General features: G+C 31.6%; 2 protein-coding genes across 3 annotated transcripts in view; one reads left to right on the forward strand and one right to left on the reverse strand.

Moving 5' to 3' along the window:
* Positions 1-2281: 2281 nt before the first annotated feature.
* Positions 2282-5444, reverse strand: LOC132945343 (protein hairy). Its single transcript, XM_061015057.1, has 3 exons — positions 4997-5444; positions 3239-3334; positions 2282-3157 (listed from the first exon to the last, which is right to left on the reverse strand). The coding sequence occupies exons 1-3, from the start codon at positions 5096-5098 to the stop codon at positions 2501-2503; spliced, it is 855 nt and encodes a 284-aa protein (XP_060871040.1). The 5' UTR covers positions 5099-5444; the 3' UTR covers positions 2282-2500.
* Positions 5445-5498: 54 nt separating this feature from the next.
* The window catches only part of LOC132945345 (uncharacterized), a 71045-nt gene continuing 61948 nt past the window's right edge, over positions 5499-14595 (forward strand). For both annotated transcript variants that reach the window (XR_009664551.1, XM_061015058.1), the window contains exons 1-4: positions 5499-5887; positions 9751-9965; positions 11780-11843; positions 12911-13019. Coding sequence is in view for 1 of the 2 variants with exons in the window: in XM_061015058.1 (XP_060871041.1) it covers positions 12939-13019 (81 nt within the window). In the remaining variant the exon portion in view is untranslated. The remainder of the gene's footprint in view (positions 5888-9750; positions 9966-11779; positions 11844-12910; positions 13020-14595) is intronic.

Here is a 14595-nt window from a genome sequence, read left to right on the forward strand (position 1 = left end):
TATAGACCCTATATGTATAGTTTTTTCACCCGAAGAAGAACCTATCTTTAAAATATATATATAATAAAATATCTTTAGGTTTATAGGCTGACGGACCGCTCAGAATCGTTTTTTTTGTACACAATGATTTATCATCGGGCCATTTAGAAACTAAAAGTATTTGAATACTACTTCAAAACTGAAGCACATTATAAGACTGGTCATAGCCTTATATAGTAATTTCCTTATATGCGTCAAAAAAAAAAAAAATTTGTTTTGGATACAGTTTATAAGCAGTAAGCACCAAGATAAAAAAGGCAGAACATTACAGACTAAGGTCAGTATCGGAATACTTTTGAAAAGAGTTTATTTGACTCGGTACACTTAATTTTTCGATATAAACAACACAACGCTTTCCAATAATATCAATTTAATATCCACTATTAAATTAAATTAAACTTACAAATATTTAATGAAATGCAGTAGGTGTTTACAACACGACAGCCAACATTATTAAATATTATCATACAACAGCTAGGTATTAAACCAGTGGCGACTCATGGGTAAAATATTTGGTGGTGCACACAGTGGTGACTCGTGATTTTTAAAGCAGATGGTATGCAATTATTGCAAAAGTTCTTAAAAAATATATATTTGTAAAATTCAAAATTGTTGAATGAAAAAAATAGAAAAGTAGAAAATAACTGGCGGAGTTAAGAAAATAATGCCAATACGGCGACATTGCTATACAGATAAGCAACTATAGGTGTGCAGCAGTATAAGTTGCTGCACACCTTAGTGACCCTTTTATTTGCTAACCCCCGAAAGTATTTACACAGACCGACAGTCTTCTGACAGACCTGCACAGTGCACACTAGTTGATGTGTAGTTATTGCATATCTCGACTACATTTTAGGAGTATAACAACTGTCATGTTTAAGCGAATATCAAATGTTTTTAAAATTGAATTTTATATTATAAATAAGTACAGTTAAATAGATTAAATAAAATACAGTTTTACTATTATATCTATATTACTCTATGTGGTGTGCGCACACATAGGCACGAGTCGCCACTGTATTAAATACGCCAATAAGCACAACGCTATAATGTATAGTTTCGATTGGTAACGTACCTTAGTACAGTGGCGTCATTTCAGTTTTTATTAGACTAGGGCAACTTTTCACTGCTTTTCCAACTCAAAATTTTTTTCACTCAGATTCTTATAGCATAGTGCTATAGTGGTTAAGGGTGGGGAAGGGGTGTGGCAAATGTGCAGACTTAAGGTTGATGTAAATACTAGACTGGGGCAAATGCCCCAGTTCCTCCCCCCCAAATGACGCCACTGCCTTAGTACCAATTACCTATACTCGCCCAAACTGTCTATTTTATACGCTCAAGCGCGATAAATACGTAACTCGCCCAAACGGTATATCCATTTTCAGGTAAAAAAAAAAGGTTAGGAAAAGGCTAGACCGATCGCCCAAACGACAGGCTCTCGTTATACGACGTATATTTATGTATAAAGGATGTTTATATTAAATTTCATCTTATTAATTATACATGTTTTTATCATTTATAATAACATAATTTATTGTATTATTTAAACATCGAGTAATATTACTTACAATATATTTCATAAAATTGAATAACACAATATTAAAATAAAGTAACATGTAAATAACAGGTAAGCCCATTGAGATACAATAAAATGGAAGACAATGCAATTATTGCTGTAAATGTACCTTTTTTTCTTACCTAATTTACTATTTATAATACATAATACAAAATTACAATCATACATAATTTAACAAAAACAAAATATAGTTTACACATTTTAAGTCATTTAACTCAAAAGCCATACACTTCTATAAATATCTTACATTATTATTATTAAAGCTTTAAGCTAAGTATTTGATCTATAAAGAAGATGATTAAATATAAATAAATACAAATTAAATGAACTTTTAATACAATTGATAAATAAACCATATTATGTAACCATGTAAGTAAAGACTATTGGACATAAAATATAAAAACATAATTATTATAATGTTATGCATTAATCAAGTAGGATAATTGGATAAGAATTAACCGTTAACACTGATAACATATTATGTTGCACTAATGCCCGCCAATTTTAATATTTGATCTTGAAATTAAATTAACATAGTAATTGCACGAACCCTGTTTTGTTTAAATAACTTGGTGAGTGAGTTACTGTAATACAATTTAATGTTAAAAAAAACCTTATAAAAAAATGTTCAACGGTTTATTGGATTTTTCAAATTATTATGTAAAAACATAAATATTAGCTGTCTTATTAGTTATTAAAATATAGTTATGCGCTACCAGCCTTTTACTTCTACTTTAAACAATTTCTATAATTTAAAATGTATGGCACAAAGAAATATTCAAATATATGTAAATTGACGAATAAAAATACACATGTTTGGAAGATAAAAATAAAAACACTTAATTAATGAGAGTATCCTGCGTTGAATCGGAAAATAAATTATTACTACCATGGCCGCCAGGGCTGTTCTAGATCTGACTGTTCGTCATCTCGTCTGTGTTTGGTAACCAGTGCTAGGGGCAGTTCTGGTTGGCTATATGTATCTGTACTATCATCTGTGCTGCCCATTGAATAGCACGATAAAGGTCTATCGGGCATAGGCGACTCAGTATCGGAAGAATCAGATTGAGTGGACGGCGGTGTTGGTACAATCATAGAAAGGGGTGGTGGCGGAGGTGATGTTTCGGTAGGTCTAGATGGCAAAACTAGAGCAATATCACCGTTGGATAGTCTTGTAGGAACCAGTTGGACTCCGCAAGCTGAACCAGTGGTGCCCAATAGTATAGCGTTCTGGTTAGAGTCCAAATGCAATTGCAGATTTGATGTTTCTGGAGATGTTGAAATAACTTTCGGATTGTTATTACCACTTTCTTTATTGAAATATGTGTTTAAGTGCTGCATGAGACGTTTTCTAACATGAGGTTCAAGCCCAGGAAATCGGTTTACTTCGTTTGTACACTCTGTAAATCCGGCCTTGAATTTGTTGGCTACTGTAGACTCCGTGGCAGCAGATAAAGCTACATTATGCCTTTGCATAGATTCCAAGTGTTTTACAGTCATTTCCAATATATCTGCTTTTTCCAATTTCGAATGTCTAGCTGGCTATAAAATAAAATGGCATTAACAATTTTACATGTTTATATATTTTTATAATTTTTTTTTGTTTTTGCTATTTATACTTACGTCTTTTTTAGTTGCATCTAGGATCAAAGTCTTTAATTCATTCAAACAGTTATTTATTCTTGCTCTTCTTTTCTTCTCCATGATTGGTTTATTGCTCTAGAAATAACAATTGATACCTTAAATTAATTTTTACTCTAATAAGTCAGCAAATTCTCAAGTCACTTTATTGAAACAGTTAAGATTGATACGCCATGGTTTATTTACAATTCGATTGAAATATATTGAATCCCTGTATTCCAGTTTTATTAGAAAAAAACCAGTAAAAATAGATTTATCCCTGTCTTCTTGTGTACATTAAAAAAAAATTCAACAATGTTCTAATTGTGAACTACAAGAGTGCCGTATCCAAAAAATGAATGTATATTATGACACGTGTGCATAAGAAGTTGCCTATACCAAACAAATTTATACGTATCAACAAATTAAATATGAAAAATCAGAACTTACATTTTTTGTTACAATAGTACATTAGTACTTATTTAAATATCCCACTCTGGCAGACTGGCCGCCCTCAAATAATTTTATAAGTAAAGTTATTAAATATAAATGTAAATCATGTTGAGTACATAATCTTGGTTCATAATTTTTTTTAAAAACATCGATATAAAATTCGAATTTAAATTTTACAGACACTAGCCAAGAGTCACTAATGGGTGGATACTTTATTCATACCTTTCATGTCATATACCAGTCTACCACTATCGTCATATAAACTTATCGTGCTAATTTGTATAGATTGTTTATGTCAAATACAATTATAAAAAAAAAAATTGACGAAGACAAATAAACAAATAGATTAATCGTTCTTTCGGCGTCACAAATTAATTACGTTTATTGTTATATTATAATATAAAGTAAAATACAGTGATACTTTTAAGTTTTTATTTGAGTGTAAGAACGTTTCAATGTTTAAATATTATGTAACGATGGTTTTTTTTTGTTATTGGATTTAATCTTAATTTATATAATTCATAAACATTAAAAAAGGTTAGATAATGTAATGTAAAAAAAGTAATGTATAACTAAGTATGTTGGTAAATAAGTAAAGCTGGTAAAATATATTATAAGAACTTAAAAAAAATAAAAAAGTAGTAAAAATAATAAAATAATATTATAATTTTCATAAAAACATAATTTACCTTATAACAAAATCATGTGTTTTGAAAAATAAAATTCTTGTTTAATCATTGAACTATAGTCTATTGCAATTGTTATTGTTACTCCGTAAAGTTATTAGTAGGTATTATTGTTTATTTATAGTAGTTATATAGTTATTATTACTTATTACTTTAATATTACTGTTATTGGCGGTTATTCAAATGTCTGATAATATTTATTTAATCCTGACAACCCCTCGGCTTGTTGAAGTCAAATCGCAAAATTGTATTCGTCGTCTTAAAAAATAAACAAAATTTAAAACCATGTCCAACTTGAGCAATCATTTTTTTACGTTTTAAAATATAAAAATACAATATAATAATAACTGTAAAAAAGTTTTAAATAGGCACGAATTATTTTAATTTGTTTAGAGTAGTAGTATACTTCTTAGTTCTTACACACCACCCAACATCTATAAACTTACCAAAACTGTAAGATATCTGTCCGATCATCGCCCATATAGTAACAGGGTAAAAAAAATGACGTAATTTTTTTTTATATTCTACAACCGGAAACCCACAGTGACGATCGCGGTTTATTTATGGATTAATCTATAGAACGCAACGTAAGTATATATTTTAAATATCGTGTTCAACTCACCCGTCGATTGTTTTCGTTTATCTTCTTTTGGCTGCACACATCAGTGGCCAGAGGTGAGCGTTGCGACTGCAGCGGATCGTCGTCCGCTACTCCGGAAGTCATGGTTATTTTTTTCTTCAAAAAAACGATACTTGAAAAAACGTAAAAACGACGACGATAAATGACCGAAACGGAAAATAAAATCGTCCGGTGCGGAACACAAAGTTTGCAGACGTCGGTGCTGCGAGTGGTACTCGAGCGCGCGCGCGCGTGTGCACGATACGGACGAGACGGAGGACCACCGGGTGGCGACGCGTGTCGGTGCGAGCTGCTGCCGAAGAGTGGACGCGACGCGGTCGTCACTTGGCGCTTCCGTGCCGAAAACCAGCGGAATGAAGACGGTCTCGCGCGCGTTCGAACTCGCACACGCGCGCGCACACACACGCACACGCGCGCAACACATGCACGCGCGCACAACCACACGCATACATCAAACGCGCGCGCGAGCCACGGGGCGGGCACACGCACAGGTGCTATCGCGGGACGACAGACCGCCGCCGCTGTGGTGGGGGGACCTGTTGCTCGTGACCGTCGCGCGACCCGTCACCGCATCCGAAGAGCGGCTCGCCGCCGCCAACGCCGCCCCTCCTCCCATGTGTTGTGTTATTTACTTGTTATTATTGTTTATTTATTGTTATCATCGTCATTATTATTATTATTGTTATTACTTGTTGCCCACTATCGTACCACCGCAAATTCGACAGTACGACGGTGTACCCGACTAAAACGGGTAAAGGCGAAACGCAAATATTCCGCGGACGAATGCGGCTGCGGGGATAATATTGTTGTTTGCTTAGGATTTCCGTTTGTCGCCTTGGCCAAACACACCACAGTCCCCCGCCGTGACGTTTTGTTAGTATGTTTTATTGTTATTATTATTTAATTATTATTGTAAGACGCGTATTATTATTTTTTTTTAAACTATTCTCTCGGACACCGGAAGGGATAATATTGTTATGGCGAGCAGGGATGTTTGAACACGACTATTTATTATAATAAATATTATACAAGTACCTTATTTACGGTTTACGAATTTCCATATATTATCATCTATATATTACACATAATATAAGATATAAAACCGCTTTAACCCCTTCCTTTTGCTATGCGTTATCGGTTTATATTGCTTACACAGTTATACCTATACGTAATAATTATTATTATTTTTTATATTTCCTACACGTACCTTATTCGATTTGTTTACCGGCGCGTCTACCTACGCGTGGGTTCCTATTTATTATGTACGTGACTGGTATCAATCCGACTATTCGAGTACCTAACACGTTCGTCACTTTGTTAATTTAATAGACACTATATTATTATGTATTAAATGGCCAACCCCTACAGCCAAACACCTGCAGTTGGCTGTGAGTATGTTACTCTTTAGTCTTTTTTATAAATAGTACCCGTTGTAATAATATATGTACGTGTATTTTAAGACAATAGTTTAATAAAAATTAGGTATATTTAAAAATACCAACCGGCACTATATAATATATGAATAACTAATATAGGCTTTTTGTTTTTGTTTTTAATTTTAAAGCAAGTTATTATGAGTACATATTTTAAGATGTACAAACATTTTCCATTTTAAAACACACACAACTCGCTTTAAAGTTAAAATACAATAAAAATCTTACGAAATGCCCTAGATAATAATCTTACATTCTTACCTTTAAATTTTATAAGAGGTAAATTCACTCTTATTTTTAAACTAACAGAGTTACAAGTGATCTGGTGAACGTAGTTAGTATTTGTTATGTTACGCACTTGTAAGACTGAGACAACAAACGTCTGTGTAGCGTCCTCTTAAACACAGTAGGTACTTTGTACTTTTATTACTTATTATTTTAATCTTGTTAAATTAATATATAGTTGTAAATATTATCAGAAATCAGTATAATATATACTATTAACTATTGTACTATAATAGTTAATAATATATTATAACTAAGCTGTATTGTACAGTAAAATAAATTTATCAAAATCAAAAATAACAGAAATCAGTATAGGTACCTATATTGCCGTATTGGCTAAGTGTTATATTTTATATAGGTATATTACCTACAGTTACATATAACATTGTAATTTGTGGTATACCAGTTTAGTTATAGCTTAAACGGATTTAATAAGTATTATTAATTATTATAAATATAAAATTACATGTGGAGTCATTTTTGAAGTAGTGAGATTCACGTTATATGTCTGCGCCGACTGCCCTGTTGTCTGATACTCTTGTTTCATAAATGATGATTTAGTTATTCATAATTATAGAAAAATTTGTGTGAGTATGTGACAGTTAATTATCTTATGATTTATAGTGTGATTCAGACTTAAGCCGACTTTTTAGATTCTGAGTGGAACGATAAATGTATTTATAATGACAAGTGTTAAATAAATTAATCAGGAAACCATAAGAAAAATTGATAAATAACAAGAATTTTTGAAGAAAACCAGATTTTGACAAAATCGATTAATGTCCCAAATTCAAAAACGAATAACTGTAGATACTGGAATTTTGTACCAGTATTTATATTAACATTTTCTAGACGTGTAATAAATTAAAAAAATATTTTGGCTTTTCTTTGATATTTATAAACATCGAACATTATCGATTTCTTTTAGTTTATTTTGTCAATTTATGTATGATAAAATGTTGTTTATGAGTAAAAAAATTGACAATTTTGTACATGATTTCTCATAAGTTGTCCAGCAAATTAAAAATATAGTCCAAATTTTTTTTAATACTTTTGAAATTACATTTTACGAAATAGGTATAGGTACCTCAAAATCATGAAATATGAAAATGTGTTAGTAATTTTGTGTTTATAACACATAAAGTTAATTAATATTGTTTAATATATATTAAAAGCTAAAATCGTTATTTTTGTTTAAATATCCGATTTCATAAAATATTTAACTTCAAAAATCTATAAAATAAAATGGTGCATTATTGAGATTTTTAGCCTTCTGAGGCCTACTAACAAGGAACCTACTGTATTAGATTTTCAAGATTACGATATTAAAATTTAAAATAAATAACTTAACATTTGTCTAAATATTTAGATAATTCTATTGAGTATAGAAAACTATAATTTAAGACTTATAAGTAACATTGGAGAAGTTCTAATTTTGAAAAAATTGGATATTGAAATGAAAAATAACAGTTTTTCCTCCAATGAAAAACGCCACCACGGAAATATAATGTTATCCACACATGTAATCCACGTATAAATTATAATATATTATAATATCATATAATATTTAAAAGTCAAATAAGTTTAGGATATAGTGTTGTTGGATTATACAAGAGCGCCATATCGAAACACGTTGACAATGGATATATATGCTAACAAATCAATTTCTCGATTTTATTCTCCTGCAGCTACCTCAACGTCGTCGTGTACGCGGGTCGTATTATTATAAACATAATAATATTATACATTCTTTGCACACATAAATAAACATTAAGCAATGTCAAATATATTGTGTGTGTGCAGTGTGTGCAGTGGGTGGGTGGGTGTGTGCGATGGGCCGCGCGACGACTTGGCGGGCTCGGGCGACGACGGACACGACCCATGTGAGACGAGACAATGATTTCACGCAGCATCTGCAAAACCGCCGCCGCCGCTGACGCCGCGCCGCCGCCACGGTCGCGTGTTCCAGTCGGTCGGTTTCCAGCAGCAGCATGAGCAGCCTCTGTGCGCGCTCCCGCCGACTGCGCATATTTTATTATAATATTATACGGTGCCGCAGTCGTGCGCGTGCAGTATATGGGGAAAGAGATTTTCTTAACGAGCCCGCGGGTTACCAACACGCGACCGGCGGCCGTGTCGCGGACCCGGTGCCGGCGAACCGTTTTGGGCACCACTAGCTTATTGGACGCGTCTCACGCGCGCGTCGTCGTCGCTGCTGCAGTGGGGGCGTCCGCGAGCACAAAAGGACGACCGAGCTGAGGTCTCGTCGTCGGGCTACCTTAAATAACGCGCCCGCGCGCGCGTGCATCCATCCCTTGATACATTATAGTACGTCGCCGCCCGAGATGTATTTTTCTTGTGTGCGCTTGTGTGTATTATAATATGTATATAATAATATTATATGCCTACTCACAATACAATAATACAATATAACGATGATGACGATAATAATAATAATAATAATAGTATAATACCGGCGACGATAATAATGTATCGGCCGACAAATCCGAGGGTAAATCCATTATGATGCGCGTTTTGTATTGGGTTTTTAAAGACGTACCCCCCCGAGTATAAAAAAGAAAAATATAAATAAATAAAAATACGGCCCGCTGATGAAATTATATTATTATGCTGTCGTCCCATTATAACTGGCTCGCGCGGTGTGTGTGTATAAAATATTTTGCGGATAACCTCCACCGGCACAATGGGGTTTGGTTACATCTCCGGTTACTCTGCGTGTGCATAAGGCGGTGAGCCATTATGCGCGTCCGTCCGAGTGTAAAACCGTCCGCACCGATGTGCGTCCAAACGTGTTAATTCCGTGTGTTTCGCCATAAAAATAGCTACATGCAGCGGCAGTGCCCGGGGGTCGCCGGGGGAGGGGGTGCGCGCGTGGGGTAGAAGTGTCTGCCGGCATGTGTTATCCGGGGCCACCCTTAACGCGATAAAGTGGCCGAGTGTACGTCCGTGCGTGTATGTATACAATAATATTATAATGTTATTATTATGTGCACACAGGATATACGACGACGGTCTCTTCCAAGAACTCACTCCCCCCGATGAACAATCCGCAGGATTTGTGTGTACAGTGTACACTGCACAATCGCGACGACGCTGGGCCGCCAAAGCTGTTGTGATATCGTCACCTGTATACGGCCGAAGGTACTGTGTACTTGATTAGTCGTTTCGAGGTTTTGGTCGATGATGTTTAAAACTAACCTTCGAATCTGTAGGTATGCCTAAATATTATTATACAATCCGGCATCCGGTATTCCGGTCTATTTGTAATTCGTATGTTTATATTATATACACACTCGACACTCCTCAACGCCTTTCATTCGTTTCAGTCAAATTATCAACCTAACCTAACCTATATTTAACTGTGCGCTTATATATTATATATATTTTGTAACGATCAGACGTTTTTCCGGAAATAGTTATCAACCTACGATAGTTTGTAAGGATCAGTAAAACAGATTTCAAATTTCATAAAAACTTTATTGTACCTAGTTTCTAATTTCTATATACATATGTTTATGTTCATGAATATATTTTAAATAAATAACTTTTATAGATATTAAATATAATATGTAATAAATATTATAAATGTTACCAATTATTAATTAAAACTATATTACAACTTGCATAAATAATTCAACGGATATAACACATTATAAAGTGTTATTACGTTCATGATGACCATTTTATTAAAATTAAATCTGTTGCATTTAAACTTATAAAATATATCACTCGTCAATCGTCATGCACATCAGAGTCGTATATACTTAACCAAAACTCTTTTTTCAGAATTTAAATAAGTAGGGAGGTCAATTAAAAAAAAATAAAATTTGGAAGTGACTCTGCTGAACAGTAGGGTACAAGTGGGTGATTGTTATGGATAGTGTTACATTTGAATTCAATGATATAATATTATTGTATATTTGTATACGAAAAACGATTCCAAGTGGAGACGATTTGACAGCCTAGGATATTGTATACTATACTTATATTGATATTATTAAATATTATTAATACCGTAGCCGGTTAAGTTGAGTTATTATTATTTGTTTATTATCATATTTGTATATAATAATACATTATAGACGTTTCAATTACCCACGAATAATATTTTTAAAATAGGTATATAAATTACAAGTTACAACGAATTATGAACGATATTTCAAAAATTAATTGCCGAAAATCATTAGTTTTTAACTGAAAACGACAGAAAAGTCTGAATTTGGCGGTCAGTCTTATTTTTAAGTTATATTATAGCTAATTGAACTTTTTGGTATTTTCATATAATATATCCGGTGTAGTCACTCGCACACTGCGCTTGCTCGAACAATTAAAATCAAAAACATCCCTCGACTTGTTATGTAAATCCACCATGGGTGGGTGTCAGAATTATTTTTGCATCATAAATTTTAAAACGTTGATTTACCTAAATTAAAAAAAAAATTAATTTGTTATACTAAAGCTCGGTAAACTTTAAGCGTTTACGGGTGCGTAAAACACCGAAAATCGTGAACTTCGTAAGGCTATACCTTATTACCTTAAATACCAATAGCTTCCCGGTAGTAGAGTTTTGGACAAGTACCTACATAGGTAACTTATAATAATTCATATTGTAAATTAATTAGGTACCAAAAAAATATAACTTCTCAAACACTGTGTCTATAGACACTGCCGGGAGAATGTATTGGAATGTGTCTATAAACTTACGGACCCGTTTGTATAGTTAAATTTGGCATGCGAACTATAATTGAAATAGAAAACCAGAATAGGTGCATTGCGGGTGACAAAGATTTCTGTAAAAGAACATACGATTTATCAATACCGTATAGGTACTGATAATACTGATAGTACTAGATAATACTATAATATATAAGTTCTATGGATTTATCATAATAAACGATATATATTATAATATCTATGGCAATCGTCAATTGTCGAAATTCGTCGGCGACGGTTAACAATTCTAATAATTTCGGCAAATACTATTGTATTATAAATATAATATAGGTATTGTATATTTTGATTTCAGTGAACAAAAAAATAATAAGCCACTAATATAAACGGACAGTTTGTTAAACCGTGCATATTATAATGTAAGTTTTAATGCAAACTTTGTAATGATGATATGTGTAAAAAAATTTCAAAGGTCCAGTCTACCAGATATCTAGGTGTAACATTTGACAGTAATTTAAAGTGGAATTTACATATAAATAATATAGTAATGAGGCTACGTTCTTCACTCCACAAATTTTATAAACTAAAAAATATCCTGCCTGTAAATATATTACGCAATATATATTTAGCTCTATATCAATCAGTGTTCCAATATGGATGTTTAGTATGGGGTGGACTGTCCGAAATTTATTTAAAGCCATTACAACTTCAACAAAACAAAATAATAAGAATCTGTTTAGATAAAAAAACTATGGTAGGCTCTACAAATCAAAATTATAAAGAGTTTAAGGTTTTGCCTATTAGATCGGTTTACAAAAAAATTGTAATATTTTGGTTAGATACTAACAGAAAAACATGGTTCAATACAGAGTTATACAAAAATAAAAGACAACACAGGGCATTAGATGCATTAGTAAATTATGTAAAAACAACGTGTGGTCAAAAATTCATTGATTACCTTGGGCCTACTACATACAATTCATTGGATTATGATTTAAAACAGAAATTACAATACTATACAAACAAAATTAAAAAAAAAAAATTAATTAATGAATGGTTATTGTGCAACTTACCTTAAATCAAGTTCTTTTATATTTTAAGTTATGTAAATAATTTTAATCTATATTTGTTTTAGACGGGTATGTTTGAATATAATGTTATTTTATAGTTTTGTTTTTATAATGTACAATTTCTAGAAATGTATTTGATATTTGTTTATTTAGTTTTATATGTATTTAAAATCTTAATTTAATTTAGTATAATTTCTTTTATTAATAATTATATTACATAATTTAATAACTCTCTATCTCCAACACAAGCTTTGCTTAAAGGAGATAGATAATCGAAAATGTTATCTATAAAAATAATTTATGTATCTCTTTCTTTTCGATAAATAAAAAAAAAAAAAAAAAAAAAAAAAAAAAAAAAAACTCGCAAATTTCATTATGATCAGGATATTTTCATAAAGTATTTCGATACTTTCAAGTTTCAGTTCATCGGAGTGAGATGATTAGATGGAGATGGATGAAGATAGCTGTTTCTTCGGCGATGGCGGCGCTCTAGCTACGTTTCACCGGAAGAGTAGATGTTTACGAGTAAGTTTATTTTCATATTATTACCTACTATTTTACATTTACTTTTTAGACTTAAATTAGGCGTAAAATAGGAATTATTCTTGTTTTTTTAAATAATTTTTTCGAAAAATATATGTAACATGTATAGCTCATACACTTATGAATTTATAGTTAATAGAAATGCGGATGTTTATACTTCATAGATATTTTTTTATTGAAATCGTGCAAATAATTTGATTAAACAATAAGGTACCTACTCATCACTAGTATCAATTTTATTATATTACGTGTAAAATCAACGACACAGGGTGCAGACTGAATTAAAAAAATTAAAAACATAAAATAATGTTGTAGTAGAAGCTGGAAACTGTGGTTTTTATAATCCATATAATTTAACTATTAAATTGAATCATTGAATTATTATTCAAAGCTAACTTTGGGATAAATGCCAAACGTATAAATGTAAATAAATTAAAAATAATTAAAAAATATTTTGTGAAACGAACAAGATTACTGCTAATATTTAAGTCTTAATTATTATTAACAAATAAATACAAATAATAGATATTTGAATAGCTTTTTACTATTAACATTCAGTGTAAATATAGTTTCTGATCGACTTACCTATATGTAATAAACCTATATGTAATAAAATAATTATTCATATCAAATAATCCTAACAATTTAATGCAAGGATTCTCATAAATTGATCTTACAGGAGCCTTAAAACACCAAAAATACATTTGTACATCATTTACAAAATTTTAGTTCCCTATTATGGTGTAGGTACCTACTAATACAAACAATAAATTGCTATTCGAAAAAACAATTTCGTATACCTATTATTATTTACTAAATACCTACAACTAAACTAAACTAAACTAAAAATAAACATATGATTACATATACTGAGTGCCTATAAAATAATATTATATATGAAAATTGAATCTTTATTACGAATACTTATCGTTTACACAGACCACCAAGAAAAAATAGTTAAAAATATTAAAAAATAAAGAACACATCATTGTAAAATTAATACAGTCATCGATCCGCTCAGAATCTAGAATTATGGACTTGGAGTTTTAGAAATCTAGTTGGTATTATAGTATTTGATGAATTTACTGTACCTCTAAAATCCAGTAATCACATTTTTATTTAATAATTCATAAAATACAATATGCTCTTAAAAAAATATACTTGTGCTTCTAATATCTATTCACCACCTTAATCAATAATTAAATTGATAAACGAAAATAATAATTTAAATAATACCCATATCATATTATTATAATCAAAATTATAAACTATTTTGGTTTATTGTCATATCAAATTTCAATGAACAAATTGTTCCTTAACACGGAACTCTTTGATATAAAAAGTTGCATTATATTATATCCGTGGATTCATCATATTGATGTACCTAGTATAATATCTATCATTTATTTATTTATCTATGGCAAATCTCAAAGTCGTTGAAGAAGACACATTCGACTAAAAATTCTAAAATTTCAATAAGCAAAGAAGATATTCTAAATTCTGTATTCTGGAGCGTTTCCTCATCGGCGTCGCAGTTCACACACGTCACGGATTCCGC

This window comes from Metopolophium dirhodum, chromosome 5 (assembly GCF_019925205.1).
Source record: "Metopolophium dirhodum isolate CAU chromosome 5, ASM1992520v1, whole genome shotgun sequence".
Taxonomy (NCBI): Eukaryota; Metazoa; Arthropoda; class Insecta; order Hemiptera; family Aphididae; genus Metopolophium; species Metopolophium dirhodum.

What these genes read in the sequence shown, in the direction of transcription:
- LOC132945343 (XM_061015057.1), bottom strand. Translation starts at nt 5,098, where the DNA reads ATGACTTCCGGAGTAGCGGACGACGATCCGCTGCAGTCGCAACGCTCA. An exon ending in TAAACGAAAACAATCGACGG is followed by an intron (nt 3,335 to 4,996) that starts GTGAGTTGAACA and finishes TGTTATTTCTAG; the next exon opens with AGCAATAAACCAATCATGGA. An exon ending in TAGATGCAACTAAAAAAGAC is followed by an intron (nt 3,158 to 3,238) that starts GTAAGTATAAAT and finishes TTTATTTTATAG; the next exon opens with CCAGCTAGACATTCGAAATT.